Raw genomic sequence first — 25,520 nt, 5'->3', positions numbered from 1 at the left:
TCCCATTAACCTAGCAACTGGCAGACTAAATTAGATCATAACTAGAAATGAGATTGTGTCACACACCAGTATAAGCATTAAAAAAAAAACACCTTACCAAAATTGTAGTGACAACTACTGTTCTATTCTCAATGGCTGCAGTGTCATTTCCAAGTGTAGGTTCATGCTGAATCAAAACTAATTTATCCATATCATTCCAATAACCAACCTGCAAAACAAAATGCATATCATTTGCAGTAAGGTCTGCATTCTGCATGACTACAAATATAAATTACTATATGAAAACCAGAGTGATCCAAAGACAATCTTGTCCAAAGGAAGTGCTGTCAAGTTAGATATGGGGGTATGCATCTATCATTTTGGGTGTACCTCCTTGCACTCCTGCTGCACATAGTCAGACCTGGTGTCATCTCCTCTTCACTGCTCCTGGATGATCTGGGCTACTTACTTCAACCAGAGGCACAAGTTAAATCCCATTTTCATTAGTTTGAAGCCTTCCAGGGGCATAAACGAAATGTAAGTATTTTTGCTCCCCACAAGAATATTTTCATTCGTTAGTCCTCCAGACCTTCTGGTCTTAGAGAGAGGAATGAAAGACATCTGGATGACAGTTTTGCAATTCCACGGCTGATCTCAATTCCTTGCTCCATCATGGGCTTCCCAGGAGACCCCAACTCCGGGACTTATACCAGGCTTGTTCCACTTAACTGCTAGCAATGACCTTTTAGTACCTACATTAGAAGCCCTGTTATTTAAGCTTTCTTCACACTCACAGGACAGACAGTACCAGTAGACAGTGACTCAGCTCATGCAGGATAAGCACCCCTCATAGAAAGGTGCTTCTTTTTCCCACTGACTCTAAAGCATGGTGAGAGTGAATTCTCACTAAATATATCTCTGGGAAGTACCTACAGGGAGGTGGAACAAATTGGGTTTTTCTCGCCTTGGCAGCATTTAGGCTGTCACAACCCTTCCCAGAGCAGCTTTAAGGTGAAACAGCCGCCTTTGTTCACTGCTGGCCATAAGCTCCTCCGGAGTCAGACTTGAATCAGTCGTTTTTGTAATCCCATGGAGAAAAAACCCCAAACCTATCTTTCCCCCTTCTTGCCCATTCTCTTTTCTGCAGCTAGATCATGACTGTCTGTGCATCCACTGACAAGGCTGCTGGGGCTTTTTCCTCTGACCCAGCCCTGACAGCACTCAGCTCCATGTCAAATGGGCAGCATGAACACAAACAGGTCAGTAGAACAGTGCTCTAATTCCACCTAAAGGGGCTCTCCCTCTTGCTGAGAACCCAGTGAATTAGGAGACTGATCTTTCTTCCCAGCATGATTTCACAGACACGGGATTTAAAAGGTTTCTATCAAAGAGATGCAATTCAACCGGGCACAGCTCAGTCTCTGGGAGCACCTGGGACCAGTCAGCAGCAATTGCCCCTTGCCCTCTTCCTTGATTAATTAGGAGTTCATGAGACCAAGAGCTGGGAGAGAAGAATGCCTTGTCTATCTTACTAGTAGAGGAATGGGAATTTTAGTGGAAAGTGGGCTCCAGGCAGACCTTCAATGTAATTGTCAGGACGAAAGGACACTCTGTGCCTTGGATGAAAAATTTCAGTATGATGGAAACTGGCTAAATGATCAAATCAGTTATGCAGTCAATATCATTTCCAAGACCATTGTAGAACCCTGACAAAAATTCCCCATCACATAGGATTCTGCCTCCATGACCTGTTCAGCTCAATGCAGTGAAGTGATACGAGAGTTTAAAAGTGCAGGGGAGTGCTTCTGGTTCCTGTCATATGCATTACATATATATTCTGCATATTATTAAAACAGTCAAGCTTCCTCTTGATTTTTACATTTACTATTTCATTAGTTTCCTTCTTGAAAAAAATGCATGGAGAGGTAAGTCATTTTAACAGCCCCTAGAGCAGTATGACTGAACATGAGTGATTTTTTTTCTATTAGTGAAGCAAACAAGCACAAACTGTCCATGCACAAGTTCTGGCATATTTAGTTGAAATGTTCCTTTTTTTTTTTTATGATTGCTCTTACAGCACTGGAGCCTTGATTTAGGTGTCTGCAGCTAACAGGAAGTGTCAGCAATGCTGATACAGTGGAGAGGAAGGTTTTCTTCCTAGTAGTATGCACTGCTACCAAATATTCTTTTTCATCCAGACAACCATGCAGCCACAGATACAATTGATTATTGAAAATGTGGAGTTATGGTCAAAAAACTGTGACCAGCAAAAAGGCAAAATATGTACACCAAAACCTGGCAGTTTGGGCAACTATTACGATAGTGAATGATGATTTTTCATTGTGCAAATCTTCACTGCTATGAAGTTCAGAAGGAAAGCGGAAAATGAATGTTCATGAAAATTCAGACAGAGATAAAGGCATTATTTGAGAAATGGCAGGCATCTTTTAAAGTAATTTTAGCTTTTGTGCATTGGTGTGAGCTTGTATGTGTTCAGCTCAAACCTGAGCTAAAGTAACTCTGGAACTAGATTACTGAATAAATATGAAAGATATGTCATGACACTTGTATAAGTATAGAGATACACAGTCACTTTGAGAGCACTAAATAACAGTATGCTTTCCCATAAATACCTCAACTCCACAAGGGAAAAAACTCCTCAAAGGGTAGGATTGAATTCAGCTATAAAAGTACCTCCAATTCTATTTGGGTTGCAACTGAACTTCATGGCAGTTGCATCCACTTATACGGAGGCTGAATTTATCTTTTAGGAAAAAATATTGCAAAAACATTTGCCTCAAAGTAAATCTGCCATAACAGTTTGGCATTTGAATGAATAGTGTCCTTTCTGAAGGCCTGTGCTCCTTCTAGTAACCACTGAAGTGATCTTGCTGGAGCTCACAAGCCACTAAAGGCAAGAGAATACTCAAAAAATTTTGATAATTGATTTTCATGCTGCCAAGTTGGAATTCAGGAGCCAAATCTTAGATTGTCTTGTCCATGTGCGTGTAAAGTATATGCTTTGTTTACTTTTTCTTTTCCACTTTTTTAAAATTTTGGTGATAGTATCCACGGTGAATGACACAATCACAGAATTATTGAGCTGGGAAGGGACCTCTGGAAGTCATTTGGTCAAACCCCTCTGTCCAGCCTAAAGCCAGTTGCCCAGGACCATGTCTGGATGGCTTTTGAATATCTCCAAGGATGAAGATTTCACAACTTCCCTGCACAACCTGTGCCAGAGCTTGGTCACTTTCAGAGTAAAAAAGTGTTTCCTAATGTTGAGAAGGAACCTCCTGTGTTTCAGCTTGTGCTTATTGCCTCTGGTGCAGTCCCTGGGCCCCAATGAAAAGCCTGGATCATTTGATCACAACCCTCCAGTAACAGGAGCCATTCCATTACATTTCCATGATCCTTGTCCCCACACTATTTCCCCTCAGCAGCAGGTTTTGTTACTGCTCTGCAGAGAAGAACCAAGTAAGAAGTGCTGCATAAATGAAACTAACATGAGCATAGGCTAGTATTTCCCATTTTACTAAATGATATGGAAGTCTGCCTCTGTCTAGCTGTGCCATTTTTTAATGGCCTGTTTACATATTTAGAGCCGTGGGCAACAAAAATCACTTTTCCATGCGTTACTCTGACTGAAAAGGCAGTTTTGAAAGGATAGTGCTGGGTGACTCATAAGTCATGTTATGTTGGGCGTGAGAAGAAGGCATTAAAAGTGAAGGCCTCTTAGTTCAATTAAGTATAATCATTTCTCACGTATTATATAGGATTTATCAGGCTGGACCACAGAACTGGTCCAATGATCACATATAAAGCAATATCTAATACATGAGAAATAAATTCTTGTGAGTAGCCAGATCTGTCAAAGTTGTCACGACTTGTTACATCAAATACAGGTAATGACTTAAGAGTAGCAGAGAGGCATGACTGAAAGGTAAGAAAAGCACCTTGGGCCTCCAGCACAGCACAGACATAACTCCTCTGTTTGCAACCACCCTCCCCTGAAACTGCAGGCAAGAAGAGAGGATGGGGACATACATCCCTGCAGCTGTGCCAGACAGATGCCTCTCCCAAAACAGGTGACAAAGGTTGAAACATCAACCTTTTTCAAAAGTTTGCTGGCAAGCAAATTCCCTAATGATTTACTAAAGTTGTGACCTAATTAAACACATCTCTTGCACCTTGCCTTCCCTCCTGTACAACTGGGAATAGGGGATGAAAAGGGCATATTTCAGTTTCCTCCAGTGCACCCCAGCCACCCATGTATCCTCCTGGCTGCCAACAGTGCAGCGTGGAGACAGGAAGGAAGCAGGACTGGTAGCAAGACCAGACATACTTTCTGGCAGAAGACAGTGGACTTCTCAAGAGAGGGAAGTCAAACTCACCTTTTCCAATTTATTCTTCAGCCATCTGTCACACTTTCAAAGGACAACTGCACCATTAGGCCTTATATGCAGGCACATGCTTTGCTTTGGTGTACAGCTCTATACTGTGATATAGTGGCAATTTTTTCATCCAAGTGTGTAATTCTGCTCTGGGTCTGCAGTTTAACACTCTGCCTCCTCAGCACTGTGGCAGGCAACTGTCTCCGGGGACGCACAGTTCACCTGTGGTACTATTTACTGTGCTTGTCACCTCTGGCCAACAGCAGAGGAGTATTTAATTCAATTTTGATTGCTTTGGCCCTACTCAAGCACCAAGAATATCCTATTCACCATCATCTGCCCCCTTTTCTTGTTCTGATGACCTCTCAAACAAAATAGGCCACAACAGCTCTAAAAAAATTAAAATTCTTGAGCCTGAGTACATTTTCTGCTTTTATTTGTTTTATACTGTGAGACATTTCAGCACAGAAGAGGAAGGATCAACAAAGTACCCAGGCTTATCTTTTCAAAGTGATTGGGCTGAGTGAGCATTCAGACATGAAGGATCTGCTTAGACATCTATTAATGTGCATTTGCTTACAAACAACCAAACCAATCAAGCACACAGGATTAGATACTGCAATTAATTTCAGAAAATGTAAGTATTCAGGTCATTCGCTCTTCCACCTCTCTCCTCTTCTGTCCTTTCACCCTTAAAAGCCCTGTGTTAGTTACAGCCTATGATTCATATTTACATAGAACATACAAATCAACCTGCTTAAAAATGCCATTAATTTTCAAGATAGAAACCTTGGGGTAAGATACAAGAAATACCTACTATTCAGAATTCTGACCATTTCCCATCACCCAGCAGCCTAGCAACATGTCTTCCAGCTGGTTTTCATTAGTATGCTTGACTGACTGACATCTCACCACTCCAAGATGCACACTTGTTTTTGAATTCCCCAATTTGAGGCACTGAATAATAGCACCTAGTAGAAAATGCAGCTAAAAACTGCTTTCACCAGAAATATCCATGTATTACACCTTTTTAAACTGCAGATTCCACTTTAATACAAGTTGGAATAACCTTTTCATCACACACAAGTCACTTATATGATATGAGGATAGCAAATGCTATGAGCACAAACCTTCCGAGGGCCCGTGTTTTTCAGCTCAAAGACATCCATGGTGTAGTTGACTCTGCGACCGTAGTGGTCAAACTGAACATTTCCAGTCAAACCTTGTATTCGAACCTACAAATGGAAGAAAAACCACCATGAAGATCCAGTCTTATGTTCTTTATTTCAAATGTCACAGAGCAGTGCAAGTTATCCTGGCTCCATCCTTACATTACCAGAAAAACACTACTGCAGAAGCATTCAAAGCAATGAAGTTGGCTACTTTCTTTATATTCGTTTTCCCTGTCAAACCATGCTCAAAACGGTCTTAGTTATGTCAGTATCTAACTGCTAACAAAGACACACAGTGGACCTTCTCTTCTTTCATGCTGTGCAGCTCAACACCTTCCACCTGCAGGTTCTAAAGAGAAGCACATTTTTTACCATTCTCATTGCTCCTGGGGTCATATGAAAAAAACCTAAAGGGACTTTGGACTGAGCTCACATACCTTTTTAGGTCCCACTCCGGTGGATTAAATGAACAAATTGAGTATTTACTGCTCATCAAGGTAAACTCGACAACAACCTTAGCCCCAGCAAAGATGATACAGGGTTGATACGGGTAGGGTTTGAAAAGGGTGTTTTCAAAGCATTAGAATGAAGAAGGTCAGATGTGAAGCCTTACTACAGGCTGTGACAGTTTTCCACCACCTGTGCCTCAGCTGAAACCAGAACACTTTTTCTTCCTTTCAGCACTTTACTGTGTCACTGAAGGATACCCAAACTGTGGTCCTTGTCCCAAAGAAGTCATGGCCATATTGCTGCTGGCTTTGATTTTATCAGGATCTGGCCATGAAAAACACTTTGGCAGAATTCGAAGGCTCAGGCTGTCTGCCTGAACACATAAGCCTGACTTAACATTTCTCTCAATTGTTACAGATCTGTGCATGTCCACAGATTAGGTGAAGCATACAAAATGCTTTATTTCTCTCCCTAAGAGTCAGGATGTGGATTGAAATCACCTACTCTTTCCCTCTGTCCATTTCTATCTCTGTTGATTTTTCTCCAGATCTGAAACCTTGGTTTCCAGGCACAGAGCTGCCAGCTCTGTCAGCAGTCACTTCTCCTCAGCAGTTTCTCCTGAGTGGAGTCTGCTCATTTCCAATGATTTAAATTCTACTACAGGATTTTTATTTTCTTTACTGTCCCATTCAAAGGAAAGGCTAAATCATCTTGACAGAGATCTGGAACTTTCTAGGCATCCATATTCATCAGGAATTCAAAATCCTGACATCGGAGAACAATAGCTCTGGGTTATTTCTTTTTAAAGAAAAAAACCCCAAAACTACCTATGTGATTTCCCTGGGAGAAGTCTACTTTATTGAAGATGACAGAAACATATTTGAAAGGTTATATTATGTGGTTATACCTTTTTCCTTAAATGACAATGTCTGTACAGCCAGGCTATTTGCAATAGTAAGATGAATTCAGCAGTGTACTGGAGGAAGTTCCAACTATCTCAAAAGATCTAACAGTAGCTTCAAATAGAGTAGTTCCTCTCTGCCTTCATTCCAAGTTACAAATCAGAACAACCTGAACAGCCCAAGCTGCTTCCAATTTCCAAGTACAAAATAATTTCCCCTCTCCTATCACTACCTTTGTGCATACTATTTTCCAAGGCATATAGTGCACAACTGGTATCCAAAATTCTAAAAGATCACTAGAATAAAGCTTCCCCTTACCTGTTTTAATGTCCTTTCCATATCAATTCCTTGACCCCATGGGGCTGCAGGGTTGGCAAGACAATCACCAGCATTTCCTCTCCTTGAAATATCAATTTTCTGTCTTCTAAGATTACGGAAAGTTTCAGCCATTACAAGCACTCCATCATATGTCAACGCAGATGTATACTAAATAGATGGACAAACACAGCCCTTGAGAGTTGGCATGTCTTTAAAAAAATCCACTGTTTCAAGATAATTCTAGTTTGATGCATTATGCAGCAGTTTCTTCACCTTCATTTACAAAACAGCTAGCTCTCCTCAAAATCAAAAGCAATTTTGTCTAAGGGACAAATGCAGGACATGTCACTACGTCCAGCTTTAAAATTTTATTTCCTAAGGGTAGAAAAATCTGCATCTTAAGAATTAATGAAAGAAACAAATTAAACCTGAAATATTCAGGTATTTTTCTTTTTTTTTTTCCCACTATACAATAGGGAATAACCCCATCCACCCAACTTATTCAAAAGAAAAGAAAGAGACAGTAACTCACTGAGAAAATGTAACTGACAAAATGAACAGCTAATTAGCAGACATCCAGGCCCCTGGAATTGCTAAGAATGACCAAGAGTAGGTTCTTCCAATTGGAAAACTTGTGTTGGCTCTCTGCCTGAAACATACCCTGAGCAGTCTGTGTTTCCACACTAACTACAGCGACTGCTTTAGGTTGATAACATGCCAAACGAAATGTGTAGAGCAAGTCTTCAGCAGATGTTAGCCTGGAGCCACATTAACAAAGGAGTGTTCTCTCAGTATGGTCCTCTGATGAAAACACTGCATCAGGAAAAGTTGTTCACATGCCCAGGGCTGCTATTGATATGCTCTCCAATTTCCAAAATTCAAATTCCATTATTCAAATCTAATTTCCTTCCTTTCGTCTTGCAGATTATAAGGTCTTTGAGACATGCTTTATCTTTATAATCTCAAATTTTGGTTATCCCTAGATGATTTATTTGTGATTCAAATTAATCATGCTGACTTCTCAGAAGGAGGCAGAATAATCCTGTTTTTGTGGCAAGGAGTCCTATAGGTAGAAGTTTTCCTGTCACCAGTAACTGGAGATGTCTGCATTCCATAGCCCACAGCATCCTTGGTTTTGATTTGTTTCTTTGGTTTTTATTTTCACATAAATTTCTGGAGTTTTACTGAATTCTGCAGCTATGTCTTGTAATATCCATGTTGATATTTTCTCTAGACTTTGCCGAGCTACCCATCTCCCAGCCAAGGAAGGGCTGGTTGCTTATCTTTGCATAGTGTCCAGCACAAAGGGGCCCATTTTCAACCACGTGTGGTATCCATTAGTGCATATAGTAACAGAATTACTTTGATGAAGTCATATTTATATCTGTGCTGTGATTTGCCTGCCAGGAAAATGATATGTGAAAGAAATATTTTGTTATCAATCTGTGAAGGATTAGGATAGAGGAACACTGGGATAAGATTTAACTTTAAAATCATGCCTGAATGTGATTTCTACTCAAGGTTTTGAGGTGGAAAATGTCCAGAGGAAACTCCATACAAAAATTTATAGTCAGCAAATTTACAATTACAGTAATATCTCATACAGAGGAATTCACCTATCAGGAAAGATCTGCACTGTAAGTAAACATAGATAATTAGACAAATTAATGTAAATTTTATTGAAATTAAGTTGTCAGTTAAGCATTTGACCTTTAACTGCTGTCAGTAAAGGGGTGAAGTTGGAGGATAAGCGACAAGAGACATTTAAGTACATCAGCAAAATGTGTTGCAGTTTTTTTTTCCTCCATACAAATGTAAGGATAGGCATGACTAATGGCCAGTAATAGTAAGAACAACACCTGCCTTCTCCTCTGCATAAATATCAAAGTCTTCATTCATGTATTCAACAATGTTAATCAGAAATTAGAACGCTGGAGTGATATCTTTGGTAGTGCTTCAGATCAGGGAGTACCTTTGGTGGGGTCTCAGATCCTGGGTATTCTCTCTGGTCCAGTTTCTTCCAGCGCTGCATCAGCTTAGTTACCATTGGGGTACTGAAATCCACTAGCTGAAATCCAGTCACATTGGCTCCTCCATGCATAAATCTCTCCAGAGAAATATCTTTGAATCCCTAGAAAATCAATTTAAGATTTTGTTTGCCCTCCTACACCACTGTGGGTCCAATCTGTTCTAGGTAAGCATGGCAGACTAAAGAATGCACAACAACAGGATTCCATTAGAAGGCAAAATTTAAAACCAGAGAATAATGTTGAACCTTTATTCATAACTTCCATTTGTGTAATAAAGAAAAAAAGCCAAGAAATAAATTTGCCACATTATTGCTAGGGTGGTCTTGACAGCTTAGCAACACATTGCTGGGAATGGAAGACAGTTTTGGAAGAAATGCCTTTGGCAAATCAACTGAAAAGCGCCTGCAGAATATTAAAGGCTTAATCCAATTTCCATCAAAGTTGGCAGATTTGAATAAGCACTGTACTAGTGCTTTAAAAAATGCATCCCTTTTTTACGTTTAAAAAATGAACAACATTATTCTGTAAATACATTTACTCCACGATTCATTGTTTAGGCTGAAAATGTCTGAGATAATGAGATAATATAATAGACATTAGAAGGCAGAAACAGCACATGAGGATCTCACTGTTAGTGCAAGGAAAACAACATCAGAATAACACTTCTGTTAAACAGGATTGTGGTAGCTCTCAGATCTGTTATATATTGAAAACCTAGAGTGAACCTCAACACCAAAAGAGAAAATGCAGTACATATATCTCCTGACCTATTGGTTTCTCTGGCTAATCTGTTCAGCACATATAAAGAACAATTTCTTTACTAAAATTTGCCTTTAGAGACAGAATTGAACTTCAATAAACTGCATAATACAAACTGCTAAAGCACTAAGAAGCAAGCATAAATCTTTCTGCTCCTTTTCTAGATGCTTTGTCTAAGGCTAGCACAGAGGTATCTTATTTTTATTTTCTTAAATTCCTCTGATTAGTATTTATCAGTGAAAACATAACTGTACATCACACTTAATCTAGAAATACTTAGGAAAAAAAATAGTGGGATACTGGGGTACTGACCCAATATCCCAGGGGAAAAAAACACCTGTTAAGGACAGAGATTTGATTCATGTCCTAAGGGATACTGACAGTAAATATAAAAGGTGACGCATCAGGAAGCGTATTACCCACATAATTGAATGGACAGTGGATAACAAATTGTGCCCCTGCTGAAGCAGATCAGATGTGCCTGTCTCCGCTGCACACCTCACTAGCAGCTCACTGCAACATCCAGTTCCTTGTTTACAGCAACTATTTCGCATGTGAAAAATTACTTTGGGAACTTTAAAATTGTAATGCTGAAAAATCTAATTTATAAGACCTAAGAGTACAGATATCTCATTTGAAATGCCTGAGGCTTTAAAAATAATCTGAAGTGATACTAAGTTAGGGTTCAAGTCCAGCAAAGCACAATAAAATATTTCACGTCAACTAAAATTCCTTGAGGGAGAGTAGAAAGAGAACAATTTAAAGCATGCATTCGAATCTGTCCTGCATTCACTGCGCTTTGCCAGGCAGGTATTTTGGCTTAAAGAATGAGCCATTTAAATAACAAAATACTGCATTTACTTTCTTTGCCCTCTTCTGAACATTAGATGTGTGAATGTCCAGTTTAAAGTAAAAATACTGAACAAGTAATTTGAGTGGAAACAGCTGATCTTCCCAGAAAATGAATGCTGGGGAATGTATAAAAGTTACCTCTAGAATGATTATGTTACTAATAATAAAAAGAGTCAAAAATCATTGTATTTCTGTAAATTATAGTTCAGCCTCAAGATACACCTATTAGTTCTTTCTCCTACCTTGATTCTGATAAAATTTACGAGTATTACTGTATTACTGTGCCCTTCATATCTAGATGGCTGTAATAAGAAACCCAAGTTGTTTTACACATCATAAAAAACGTATTATGTACAACCACATATTAAAGACAGACGGGAAATGCTGTGTGAAGTACTGTAACTTCAAAGTAAAACTGAGTGTTTCACTTACCGAGCAGGGGTATAATTCTAGAAAAGTATCTTACCAGGTTGGCAACAATATAGTGGTATCCTTTAACATGCTTTCCCACGCTCACAATCTGTGGGAGAGAAATAAGACAAAAAAGGAAAAACAATGTCATATTGTTTTCTTTATGAAGGTGTTTTCATAGAAAGCTAGATATAAACCAAAATATATAGCAGCAGTAATATAATGTTGAGAGTCTTTCTGCAATAATGTAACTATAACTTTCCAGGGGCTTAATAATGGGAAAAAGTTAAAATTACAGTGAGTAAAGTAATGAACTGGTAATCAAAATGCCTTCTGTATTGAAAAGGTTACTGTAGTAGACTATTTTACCAAATAGAGCAGTTATCTGTGGGACACGAATTCAGAAGGAGGAGATCACACATTAGCTAGAAAGCCTACCCACTGATTTACTTTTTAATTTGAAGTAAGTGCAGAATTTATGAATGAAACCAGGGGTTCATCTCTTGGGATCAAAGCTGTTGGGTCTTGATGTGGTCAAGTACTACAACTGTTATTCAGCTCTTAGTAAAATGCTTAAGGCTTTGGGAATGGGCATGAGCAAAGACAGAGGAAGGTTGTCTGAGTGTTTAACCAAAATATACTATCAAGCAATGCAAAAAAGGCAACAACCACTATATGGCAAGATCAACCAGAGGGTTTAGACAGAAACTATGTCAACCAGCACCTTGTATCAATATTATTGCAATTTCCATGATGGAATGACTCTCATTTAATGTGCTGAAAAAAGAAAATGAGGTAATATTTTGTCAGTAGAAAATGGTGATAATAGATGCATCGCAGATTAAAGCTGCTTTTACTAAAGAAACTAGCAGTACTACCTGTAACATGCAGCTTGTAGTTAACAGTACAGTCCTTTGAACTCTTATTTTTGATAGTCTACCACTCATTTAGAAAAAGTCTGCATGCAGCTCAAATATGTGGGGTTTTTACCTCTCCATAAAGCATTTTAGCCTCCCTTGAAATGAGTAAATAAGACACAAGCAAAAAGTTTTCCAAGAAGTGCAGGTTACTCAGTAAATAATGGGAAACTTATGGATCTGTCTCCTTTCCAGCTTTGAAATCTTAGCTCTAGACTCTGCCTGAAGAATTGACAGCTTCCTGACTTTAGGGATCACACCTCATGTACAAAAGACAGAGCAAACATTCAGTGTGTCTTGCAGCCCTTTTTCCCAGTGCTGTAAAAAGTAAGAAAAAACACATTTTGGAGATGAAGAAAAGCTGATGAAGGACTAAATAATTTGATGAAAGACACCCAGGGATCCAGGATCTAAATCTGGATTAAGACTTGGAAATGCTTGACTCTGGACTCTATTGTTCCATTAAATTAATTCGCTTTTGCAGCAGAATGGAAAGGAAAATCCAAAGGATTTGGCACAAATATGTGGTCAAAACTATTTTAATATCATTATTTTAAAGTAATTAAGTAAATAAGCAATTTGTCTTTTATTCTTCTACTCTATCCCAAACTTTGCTTCATATGTATAGTCTATAGCTAAAATGCTTGTATTTAAAAAGCAAAACAAACCTAAAAAATCCCAAAATACACCACACCCCCCAAGCCATGACCAGACTGTTAACCCTTCACATAAATGAATTTTAGACTTAATAAAACTCCCATTAAGATCAGTGACTAAATACCATTGCTACCATTTTATTGGGGGTGGCAGAGAGGGAGAAGTCACAACTTTCCCTACTATAAGCTCAACATGTGTGAGGAGGATACTGTCAAGTAATTTATGTTTCCATATAATAAAAAGTTTCAAATCCTGGCTGGGTCAATGGCTTCAAAAGGAATACGATCTCTGACACCAACAAAGCTTATACATCTGTTCTCATTCAGCAGTGCATGGTAATGAAAATATTTGCTTCCCCATTACAGGAAAACTGATATAGGTTAAAAAAATACATTTTTAAATAAATACAGCATCACAACTTGAAAGTTTGTAAGTGGACTGACATAATTATGACTGACAATATTATGGACTGACATAATTTAAGATGATAAAATCATAGAATGGTTTGGACTGGAAGAGACCTTAAAGATCATCTAGTTCCATCACCTCCCAGGTCTTTCTTCTCAGATCTGTTGTTAATCCATTCCCCCTCAGCTTGGACGAATGTCCTTTTGAGATTTATTTCTGTTTTTGTGCCTGGGAAATCAATGTAGATACTACTGCAGATTTCCTAGATTTGATGTGAATAATACATAATATTTTTGAAAAACCTGCAATTTGATGTTTTCATTGTATTCTCTCAAAACTTGTTTCTTTGGGTAAGTGATACAAGTACACAGTTATGTATCACGTAGTTGTCTTAACTTCCCTTATAGTCAGTGGAAAGAGCAGGCACTTTGAGGAAATGATTCATCTTATTCTGTAGCACATGTGTAAAACTAATTAGACAGCTTGTGCCCTGAAAGTGCATATTTTTCTGCATTGACTAGAAGAAGAGTTGATGGGGATTAGCTCTGATGTAGACACCTACATTTTATATTCCTAATGTTAACGGAGATGAATTTCACCCTAAAAATGCTGATTACGCAGCTGGAAAAGAGAAGTGATGGCTTCTATTTTCAACCACTATTGGGTACAATTCTGATTTTGAATTTGGAAAGTATTATAGCTACTGGTCACACAGACTTTGAAACCAGGAATTAGTTATAGTTTAGGGAAAAAATGCCTGTTTAGTGAAATAGCTTTTTGTGAACATCTCATAGTTTTGAATATCCAAAATATATACGCAGCCGCTTTTCTTTCTCAAAAACTCGAAGCTGCAGATTATGATCTACAAAACAGGATATGAATTCTTGCTACCTGAACAACCCCCTTTCACTTCACTGCACTTCTGCCCTGAGAGACATTGAGGCAATGAACTTAAGTCTCTTTGTAACAGGGGAAGGAGCTTGATAGCTACTCAGTCTGGAATGTGAACTCTCACACTCTCCTTCTCTGTGCTTTAACTGGTTAACAGTGGCTAAAGTTTTGTGAGATGAGAACTCCACCATTCCATACATGTAAGAGTAGATATTACCCAGAACCCAAAACAGGCCTGAGATTTTGACAGCTGAGAGTGTTACAGAAAGCCTTTGCTATAGAAGTTCATTAAGTCTGGGGGCACTTTGAAAACCCAGGTACTTCCTTGTGCACACCTAAATTCAGACCAAGAGGCCCAAGTTCAATCGCAGTCCAGAGGGAAGGCAGAGTGGCATTGTCTAACATCTACATTAGCAAACAGAGCAGCTGACAGGGTAAGATCTGTACAGCAAAAGTGTTGGTGCTAAGGAGCTGGCATCCACAGCACACATTTCAGGGATTTACCATGGACTCCCTCTAATCTGGTCACCAGACTGAGCTCACACTACACCTCAGGGCACATCTCATTCAGCCTCATCCAAACAAAAACCAGTTCATGTATTTGCAGCGCAACCTTGATGTGAAACTCAGGAACTAGGAGACTGACTGCAAAAAAACCCCATTCCTGACACCGTAAGATACTCTCTGTACCTGTGGGCTGCACTTAGACAGGGCCTGAGCACCTGTGGGGCCCGTGGCAGATTCACACAACAAAAGGCTGAGCAGTGAGAACTGTCTTCATTTCATGTTGATTTGCAGGTTTAGTTCAATGACCAAGGTGACTACTAACTATAATTGGAGCTTTTTTATACGCTCATTTGTAAAATAGAAGAAATTATTAAATAGTCATCAGTATTAAGAATGAAAAAGAAAATACAATCTGCTTCCCAAATTGCCATTAACAGGGAAGACAACAGTCGTTCCATATATTACCCTGTAGTCCCACTATTAGTGAATACCTAATTTCTGTAAATGAAACAGAACAGAATCAAAAAAAGGTGAGATATTAAGGCCATCAGGCTATCAAGTTTATTTCAGAATCTAACACAATTTTGGTTTTTTTTTTTCCCAAATATTACTGTTTATATAAGTGTCTGCAGAAAGGTGAACTTTAAAAAAAAAACCAAATCAGCATTAGGATCTAATCACATTATAAAATGCATTGACATGTACGAAACTAAAAAGAACAATGCATTGTGATAATTTTTAGTTGCTGATTTACTATAACACAATTATGAAAATGCCCTATTCTGATTTCAGAATTCCTGTGGTAATCGAAAGTAACTAGAATTACACCACTGAGTTTAAAGTTTGGTAAAAGCAGGGCCAGTGAGATCCAACTCAGGCTTTTGACACAACTCTGCACCTTGTGACTTTATCATACAATACTGTTCTTTCCATTTAGCTGAACAACAGCCTAGTCTAGGAAATTCAGAAACTGTTCTACTATTGAAAAGAAGGGCTACCAGTGTCTGCTTTGATTATTTTCTTTTTTTTTTTCTGTGAGTAGCAAGGTCACTGACTTTGATAAAACCATTCGCATACTTGCATCAGCATCTGAACAGAGAACCTGGCCCCAAGTCATCCTCTGTTCTCTACTACTGTGAAATGGATATTGCACATAAATTATTTTAGAAGAATGCTTAACTTCTGTAGCATGAAATGTCCCTTGTTATGATTTCTAGAAGATGGAGGTCAGTACAGCTGGAGTGAAAAGGACTTATTTTCAGTTAAATCTCTTCAAAGGGTGATAGCTGTGCATTACCAATTGGACTTCAACAAAGGCTTTCCTCTTTGCTATTGTGTCACAATCCACTGCCTTAAGAAAAAGAACACCTGCAATAAAATGAAGTCTGTCTAACACAATATAAAAAGTGTGGAGACTTGTTAAAGACAGAAGATAGAGACCTGACCTGAAATATTGCAGCAGAAATGGTGATGATATAAACCACAACTGAAGTGGGATTTTATACAATATCTGAAGCCAGGATAAATCTTTCACAAAGCCATAAAAAAAGCAAATGAGAAACAAGCCTAATCTTAACAACTAGTGCTCAGAAAAGAGCATTCTTATTGGGGAAATGGTGGACAGCCACTAGAGAGGATGCTAAAGAAGGCAAAAAACAAAGCAGATGTGGCTCTTTCTCTCTTGTGAAGGCAGGTGCTGAGCCAGAACAGGGGTATGCACAGCTGCCCCTCACACGGCTGGGCAGAGAACAATGCTTCCCACACAGACCCCATGTTCACCACCAGCTGGCAAAGCAGAGAGCCCTGTGCAGTGCAGGAAGCTGCTGGGGAAGAAAACCTGGAGAGGTGGCTCAAAGGTCATTTACCAGTGCCCTGAGCATGGCTAGTTGCTTCCTTCTGCTGCTAAAGTTGTTTGCATTCAAAGCCTACTCCTATCCTAAATAGGATACGCAGACTTGTAAGGAAAAAGGAAGCAAGTAAAGAGATGAAGGGTGCAAGAAGAAGGTCACTTCACAAATCCTTTGATGCATTCCTATTCATCCTCTGTCTCCTACTGCCTATTTGCTCTTTCAGTAACTGAAATAACCTATTTCTCATGTCCAAACCTCATCCGTTGTGTGCCACAATAACAAAATGCGTTCTTATTACTGTGCAATGTGGGACAAATACTGTATGCAAAATCCCAGCTGCTTCACAGAAATCAGCCTATGCAGAGCTCCTCCTGGCTCTGCAAGGTGAGGAAACTGCTGGTGGCAGCGCTGGCAGCTGGCTCCTTCAAGGAGAAGAACTATCAGTTTGCATTGACATTATAGTGTTGCTTAGAAGCAACTCCATAGACCTCTAGGGAAAAAAAGCATGCAGAGTGAAGAATGATGAAGAAAAGGCACTTTATGAAATCTTCCATTTCCTCTGGGACTGAGATGCACAGAGAGTTGTTGCTATGTCCCTGAAGTGGTACGAAGTCTAACAATGCTGCTGCCAGCCCACACTACTGTGTGCTGTACACATACCAAATTCTTTGGCTAATGATTTGCTCCTGTGGTTCTGTGGGAGCAGAACTAAACCTGCCTTTTATTCATGCAAATCTAATAGACAAAGGGGGAAAACTGCAGACATCCCATGCTATTTCTGAAACAAGAGATAAAGAAATCTACATTATGCTACTAAACTACATGTAAAAGCTGTGCTGTCTCCTGATAAATACTCATCTGTGTTGTGCTAGTGATCCTTTGTGCCAACACATCTCTGTGCTCACAAAAAACAGGGAAGCAGAAGAAACTCTGCAGGAATGTTTGAGCTAGTACTCCGTGTAACTCAGATGTCTGGGTAATTTTTGCCTTCCTGTATTATGTTGCAATTTATTGCAAAGTATCATGTTTTAATTTATTATTATCTTAAATCAAGTATGCTAGTAATCTAAATATGATTTGCAAAAATGCCAAGTGCTATCTTGAGTTAGTAGACACACTGGAAACTAAGATGAGAAAACAAATGTTTTTAAAACTGGCCAAATTTACAATTTGATCAATTTTGAGAAGTTCAGCAGTCAAACATTACTTTTTCAAGTTTAGCACTCCTGTGACAAAATAAGAGGAGATCAAGAAGCAGGGGAATATGTAATCTTCTGTACTTTTTCTCTGCACACACATTTATTTGCTTTCATTTTGATGGTGATACTAACTACTGCTACTACTACTACTACTACTACTACTACTACTACTACTACTACTACTCCTACTACTACTGCTACTAATTCTTGCTGTGACAACCTGCTCCATTTTACCTTTCAGAGAGATTTGGTTTTCAGTGCAAACACATACATGATATTCCTCAGCAACATATCTCAAGACCCTTTAAGACTGAGGTATCAGCGATGTCAAGCAACACATTCAACAACTGAGTTAGTTAGACAACTGTGAACAGCATTCAAGACACTGAGCAGCTACTTCCCTATTAAGCTTATTAATAACAATTGTTAGCTGTTATTAATTAGAGTTTATTGGTTTGCAATTTTTACAAGATTAATGATACTAGTACTTTGTGACAACTTTACATCCATGTGTAAATTTTAATATTACACAGGACAATGTAATTCTTTTTATTATTATATACCAGTTCAGCTGTGCACATTGAAGTGTTAAATCTGTGCCAGATGCTCCATAACAGTTTTCACCTCTCTGTTTAAAGGCAAATAAGCCCTGGATGAGCAGTGAGGCTTGATCTTGATGATACAGAGCACTGACAGACCTGAGAAAAGTCCTCGTCTGCTGGGAAACATCCTATTTAATTCTTATGGGCTGGAAAGAGCAAGGTGAAGAAAAAAATACACTGGATCAGCCTATCTGGTACACCAGGAGCTAGACTGATGATCTCTGACAGCAAAACTGATTCACTGTGCAAAATTCAGAGAAAATGCTGTTCCCAGTGGACATTGGAAGGCTTTGAACACACAGAATGCTGAGGTTTCAACTTTGTCAGATGGAGACAGTGGGAGAGGATGGACTGCTACAGATGGAAGAAGAAAGGAAATCCATTGCCACTCATGCAGAAAGGAGAAACATTTATTTTCTGAATAGTCCTCATCATGTGGATGTGTTTATGGACATATCTGTTTGTATTAATATAGAAACAAACACTGTCATGTTACTGCATATGAAAAGCCCTAGAAAACAGAAATTAGAAGTAGCAATATTCTCTTTCAGAAAGAAGTATACATAAAGGTCCTAGGCAAATGCAATTACAGTTAGCTTGTGTTTTCAGCTTGCTTTGCTGAGCTTCACATGAAGGTCATTATGTAGACACAATTGAACTGAATTTCTAGTAAAAATCTTTCTGAGAGGGCTACTAGAAATAAGGAAGAAGTAGCAGTGTACTCAACAGCAGAGAATCAGGAACCAAAATGCTGGAGAAGCACCTGCCTGGCTTAGTGAAGAACTTTTTAGATGTGGTCACACAATGTAGCACAGAGGTTGATCTGATCACTCTGGTATTCCTTCTGGCTGCTTCTGATGCAAGCACATTATGGGTTTGCAAGATTCACTACAAGATGATACACAGTTCACTCACTCATAAGGTATTTCTATCTCAAGAGCTGCCTATAGGTGTGTAAAGAGAGTACTGCAAATCAAAGGAGCTCTTCTGTGTACATCTTATTTCTTGGCCTGACTCTCAGCCTGACTCACCAAGCACAGCAGGACAGGCTGGGTGCACACCGGGTAGGAAGAGGCTTTGCCAGAAGGCTCCTGGGCTTCTGGTTTGAGTCTACCATGGGCCAGTCATGCACCCTCATGGCAGAGAAAGCCAACAGCCTCTTGGACTGCACTGCCAGCAGGTCAAGGGAGGTGATCCTGCCCCTCTGCTCAGCTCTGCTGGGCTCCCCAGTACAAAAGAAACATGGACATACTGAAACAGGTCCAGAGAAACACCACAAAGGGTATTGAAGCATCTGTCATACGAGGAGAAGCTGAGAGAGCTGTGACTGGACCAGCCTGGAGAACAAAAAGCTCAGGCTGATCTTAGCAATACCTATAAATACCCAATGGGATGGTGTAGGGAAGAGGGTACCTGACTCTCCCTCAAGGGATACAACAATAGGACAAAAGACAGAGGTTGCAACACACAAAATTCCAGATAGATATGAGGAATTTATTTTTTTCTATGAGGTAGTCAAGTAGTGAAACAGGAAATAAAACTGTTGTGGGATCTCCATCCTTGGAGCATTCAAAATTTGACTGAATGAATAACCTGATCTAAGGCTGCCCCCTTGACCAGCAGGAGTGATCTTCAGAGGTGACTTCCAGTCCCAATTATTCTCTTACTAAATTTGTGGAATAGAACTATTCATGTCAGTACTTCACAGTCTGAATTTCAAAACCATCTCCAAAATGTGTCTGAAAGCAAATCTCAGAGCTCCAGGAGTACAGTCTTTTTTTTTTTTTGGTGCCTTACTTGCTCTGCAGTGCTTAATATGAGCTGACAATGAGAATTCTAGCAAAAAAAGGGACAGGGGAACAAAACTGTTAACTTTCAATTTCAGCACTTCATGCTTTTGAAAGCTTCCTTACATCATTTTACATGTCTTTTTGGTACAGATTAACAGCAAAAAGAAAAAAATATTCAGAGACCAGAAGAAAAGGGCTGAAATATTTATAGTTAATAACCCTACCCCTCATGATCTAAATGACTCTTAGCTTACAATTTTCATTGTAATTATCAAATCTGTTTGGAGCATTGACTGCATTGTATACCTGAACACATTTCTGAGCACTGAACAAACTGTAAGAAATAACTGTGAGATCAGCTATGGCTGAGAAAATGATGGTCTGCTTCTCCAGTAGCAAGGGTTATTAGTCTCTGAAGAAGTAAAAAGAACAAATACAGTGGCTGAACAAAGTAGGTGTTTTCACCAAAATCTTCAAAATTATTTTCTGTGATATTCTTCAAATCTGACCACGATATCTCTGTTTTATTACACTTCATCATTGCTTGCAAAATAGCAAAGAAATAATGAAAGAAATCTGTGACATATATTTACTGAAGGTAAAGTATCCCAAGTAATTAAATGTAAGTACAACTTAGGAGAGAGTGCCAGGACATTTCTTTAAATGTGTGTGTTTTGCTATACATTTTCAGTCATCTTTCCTAAGGAAATAACTTTTCTGCTACTGAGCTGTCTCTGGGTCTGTTTATCAATTTTCCAGTAAAATATTTTTTAACACATTAGGCAATTTCGGCTATATTTGAAAGGAAGACAATATCTTTAAGACATTGTCTAAGACATCTAAGGCATTAAGTCTGTACAGTTCTTATTAATATGGGCTACTGGGTGGAGAACAGAGACCCATCTGTTTTAGCCACCGAAAGGACAGGAAGCACCAGGACACTACACCTCCTGTCTGACAGCTCCTAGTCAGCACATGGGTACTGACACCTTCCACACATTTCTTAACTGGCCATAGTAATTGCCATTGCCTTCTTGCTCAGTACACTTCTGGGAAGAAAACTTTTATGGTGTTTGTGGAAGTGGTGGTCTAGGAGAAAAACAGAGCCCACGAACAACCAAAGGGTTATCACTTGTTTTAGTACTTCTGAACACTGTTTCCATCTGCTATATGTAGTTTCTCGATTGTTTCAGATTGTACTTATACAAATCAAGCAATAAATAAATACTAATGTGAATAAAATTCTGTAGGGGAAAAAATTTAAAAAACCCCATTTTGTTAGATTGGGAAGCCTGTCTTGGGGTTTCATAACTTCAGCTTAAATAGGATTAGTTTTGTTTGAGCTTTCTCAGTAATAAATAATTTGTTGGCATATTTATTTTGAAACATGGATTCTGCATTTCAGATAGAAACTCAGTAAATACATATAAGTTTAAAGTAATAATTTTCTAATTTTAGTAGGTATACCCTTCAGCCCTAGGCTGACTTGACTTCTGATTTTCACTGAATGAGAAAAAATGCGAACAGATACACTATTTTTAAAAGGCAGGAAGAAAAATAAAACGAAAAGAAAGGGTAAGAAAAGAAGCAAAACTCTCAATGAACAGTTGTGTGTTTCTTGCTGTGCCGTATGTGGCAAATGACTTCTTTGGCCTGGACTGCTCAGATGCTGTACAGCTTGCTGCCAGTGTTAGTGGATTAGTTGGAAGGAAATGGAAATGATGTTACAATGGGCTTCAAGCATTCGTTTCATCTTAAGCAGAAAGTTCTTTGTATTAAATTCATGGCAGCACTTTAGGAACACAGCTTGTAAAGAAGAGACACAGAAGCAGAGAATTTTCCATCCCTTTCACTGACTTTCATCCTTTCATTCTAACAGAATATTTTTGTGCTTTTAAAAGACCACCTGCTGAAAGTGCCGTGAAAAAAGGGATGTCGGTAAACAAGGACATAACGGTCCTTGACAGAAAATGAATCACTAGAAATGCATTCTGCTATATAAGCTATAGCTGTTACATTAAACTGTGCAGATATAATTTTATTTTTCTGTGTCTTTGTTTTAGCTCCCTTTCTCTGTCTTGTCCTAGTAATCTGTAAAGATAATGGTAAAAACAATCCCTAATTTCATGCCTGTAGGAAAATGGGGCTTTGCCTCTGTCTCTAGTCACTTATGCAACATAAATAAAGGGTTTATGTTTTGAATTAAAAACTTGTTGCACATTTTTTTTATGGCTGTGTATGAACAGGTGAAACAAAGGGCCACGTAAATAAACTGTGGAGACCCGAATCAGATTTAGATCACTTACAAGGTTCTAGAACGCATTCTGTTAAGCATAAAAAGTTTTCTATAACCATTAAGCACAGATGTGCTTTCTCCAAGATGGAAACACACTTTCTGGAAGCTGTGTGGAAAACTGACATGGAATAGATCTTCATAAGATCATGGAATCCTAGAATTGTTTTAATTGGAAGGAACATTAAAGATTATTGAGTTCCATTGACAGAGACACTTTCCGTCTTATTTTTACTGCTTTTGCGGCTCCTGCTTAGCAGCAAAACACACTGGTTTTGGGTTATTTCTGCAGGGGAGCAGCAGTGGTTATGTCAAGCATTGAACCCCCTTGTGTTACAGACTGTGGATCTGCCTCAAGTACGAGGGGCATGGGGAGGGAGCAGTCCATGCCAAGAGCCACACCTCCCCCTGCCACACACCACGACTACACTGGTCAATTAAAATGGGTGCAGGTCTGCTTCCCCCTCCCAAAGGCAAATCATGTGCATCACTTAAAGTGGGCAAGTAAACAAAACACTTCTGGCAATAGTCTTGGTGTTTGCGTGGTGTCTTTCAGAGCCTGGGATTGCAGGATGGTAAGGTCTGCCAGAGGAGTGTAAAGGATGAGTTTCACTTCCAGTAACAAAAAGGTTTTCCTGGTTATGGCTGTTGTAAGCTGTTAAGAAGGTAAGGTGTTCTTTCACCACCCTGAGAACAAAGGATGAAAAGGAGCTAAAATTATCTTGGTAGGTTTAAGTTACAGCAGGTTAGTAAGTGTAGGTGGAGATCTGCTGACTCAGGCTGAAGACACTGTCTCTCTTACTGATCATAGAGGCAACAACTCTTTGATGTGTGCAGAAATGGATGCCTTGCTTCAGTCTTTTGTTTAAACAGGGCTTTGAGCCATGCCAACTGGCACTAACACCAAACCCAAGCAAAATGTTTCCAATAATCCCCAAATACCTCCAATTCAGTCTTGTGTGGGTGAACATGACCAAAGAAGAGTAGCACAGCTTTAATAAGAAAACCATCACAGTCTTGGCATATCCTAGAGAGGGAAAGTCTGAAACCTTTGCTGAGATGAAGACAAGAGGGAGCAATCCAAGCAAACCAGATATAAACCCTTGAGTGCAGGCTGAATCCATCTTCTGGATTTAATGTAATGCCAGCCCTACTGTCCCTTTCTAGAAAGGAAATCTGAAAATGAAACTACATTTCTCTGTATTTCACTATAAAAAGAAATACAGACTTGGCCCTGCCCAAAATGTCGCAGCTATATGAAACCTAAAAGGAAGACCTCATGATAAAAAATGCACATCCTGGGTTGTGCACGGGGGGAGTCTGGAATTCAGATACCTCACTGGGTTCCAGGAGAGAAGACTTCTGTGAAGACAAGTCTCAGATACAGAGTATGGGGGTAGCTTCTACACACACACCAAGGTACATGGAGAGGCGAAAATAAATGAGAAAAACGAATAAACTAAGAAATACAGGAGACAAAAGGAAACAAGAGATGGTGACAATAAAGTTGTACAAGAAGTGAGGAAATAGCAAGGTGCTGTTTTTCTCTGCTGGCAGGTGAAGAGGGCAGCAAGCAGAAAATACCAGGTCAGATAAGTGGGCAGCAGGTACGGGCAGGGGAGGAGCACACTAGCTCACTTCTACAACACAGCCAGTGAAAATGTGCCCAGACTTCACTGCTTGAGGTATGCAGTCATGAGAAGTGTGAACGTGTATGTACATGAGCGGTCAACTGAGAAGAAACCCACAAGCCCACAAGCCAGCTTCCCTCTCTTCATTAGCGTAGATTTAAGGGCAAAGCACTTTGAGTTATGGTCTCATTACTGAGATTTAATTACTTTTCCTAAATGTTCTGCAGAACATTTACTTGTACATTGCAAAGTATTACAGTATAGTCACAACTTAGGCTCTCAATTACAGGAGAACTAGGCAGGAAAGAAGTTGAGTTAATTAGACTCACTGAAGCTTAATCAATTCCTCTGTGTATGCAGGGAAGAACATGCCAACTTTTAGTCCATCTGTGAAGCCACCTTACCTGTCTGCTACAGGTTATTAAAGCCCTCAAGCAAAGGGAAAAAGTCAATGGCTGATATTTGAAAATGGTTATTATTTTTCATTTTCTACATTGGGCTAATTTATTTTTGCTAATTTCTTCCTTCCTATTTTTTGAAAGCTTAATGTTTCTGTGTCTGAGACTGCTTCTGACTGCCCATCCTTAAAGCAGCATTTGGTCTTTGAAGGTCATATTGGAACCCCAAACCAGCACCTCAGGCCCATTTGTAGGTCAGCCTGTCTAGGAAGATGAGGACCTCCAGAATGGAGAGTAAAGCTGGAGCTCTTCTGCACACTTTCTCTAGCCTGGCTCTAATGCCGTTCCTACTTTTACAGTGACTGTTCCTTAGAAAGATGGAGAGAATCTCCAGGCATATTGAGGAAGAAGGGAATTCACATGATATATGAATTCCAATTTAATTAGGTCATGCAAATGTAAGTATATATATGTTATATACATAGACAGTGACTACTGAGAGAAGAAAAAAAATCTGTAAGCCCACAAGCCAGTTTCTTTCACTTCACTAGCACAGATTTAGGGCAAAGATTTTACACTTAAGAGCAAATAAGCATAAGCACAAGTACAAAAAATCTCATCTCCTAGGTAAAATTTATCCCACCCAAAATTAGACAGTAGCCAGATAAATCACTTCCTAAAAGTGATACAAGTATGCTGCATGTTAGGTGTTAACTCCTACCCTCAACTCTCCCTGTGCAGTTAATGAAAAAACATCTCAATTAGCTTTCAGGCTTGTCCTGTAGAGGTGTGAGACAAACTCACCATGTCATTCAGTCTGTTGTGCCCACACACTCCATTTTTATTTCTTAGCATGCCTGCACTAACTACCTATGCAAAATCCAGACCTGTACAAACTCACTATGCAAGTGCTGATCTAGAAGGAAAATAAGTAGCAGCTCCTGGATGCAAGTAAAATGTACACGTGAGATCAGTGAGATCCAAACATGTACTCAGTGACCTCATCTTCCTTTGAAACTGAGTGGATAGTCAGTAGGATCACCTACGCAGGGTGGTGGGTGTACTTCAAGACTTGTGGTAACAGAACGTACTTTTTCTATGGCACATTTT

At 39.2% G+C, this 25,520-nt stretch overlaps 1 protein-coding gene across 9 annotated transcripts in view; it reads right to left on the bottom strand.

Annotated features, from left to right (window-relative positions):
* Positions 1 to 25,520, bottom strand: part of GRIA4 (glutamate ionotropic receptor AMPA type subunit 4) — a 219,285-nt gene that overhangs the window by 63,722 nt on the left and 130,043 nt on the right. For all 9 annotated transcript variants that reach the window (XR_007201606.1, XM_048294677.1, XM_048294671.1 and 6 more), the window contains exons 5-9: positions 11,323 to 11,376; positions 9,188 to 9,346; positions 7,216 to 7,383; positions 5,504 to 5,608; positions 98 to 208 (exon numbers count right to left, since the gene is read on the bottom strand). Coding sequence is in view for 8 of the 9 variants with exons in the window: in XM_048294677.1 (XP_048150634.1) it covers positions 98 to 208; positions 5,504 to 5,608; positions 7,216 to 7,383; positions 9,188 to 9,346; positions 11,323 to 11,376 (597 nt within the window). In the remaining variant the exon portion in view is untranslated. The remainder of the gene's footprint in view (positions 1 to 97; positions 209 to 5,503; positions 5,609 to 7,215; positions 7,384 to 9,187; positions 9,347 to 11,322; positions 11,377 to 25,520) is intronic.

This window comes from Corvus hawaiiensis, chromosome 2, assembly GCF_020740725.1.
Source record: "Corvus hawaiiensis isolate bCorHaw1 chromosome 2, bCorHaw1.pri.cur, whole genome shotgun sequence".
NCBI lineage: Eukaryota > Metazoa > Chordata > Aves > Passeriformes > Corvidae > Corvus > Corvus hawaiiensis.
This window is presented reverse-complemented; position numbering and strand designations above follow the sequence as displayed.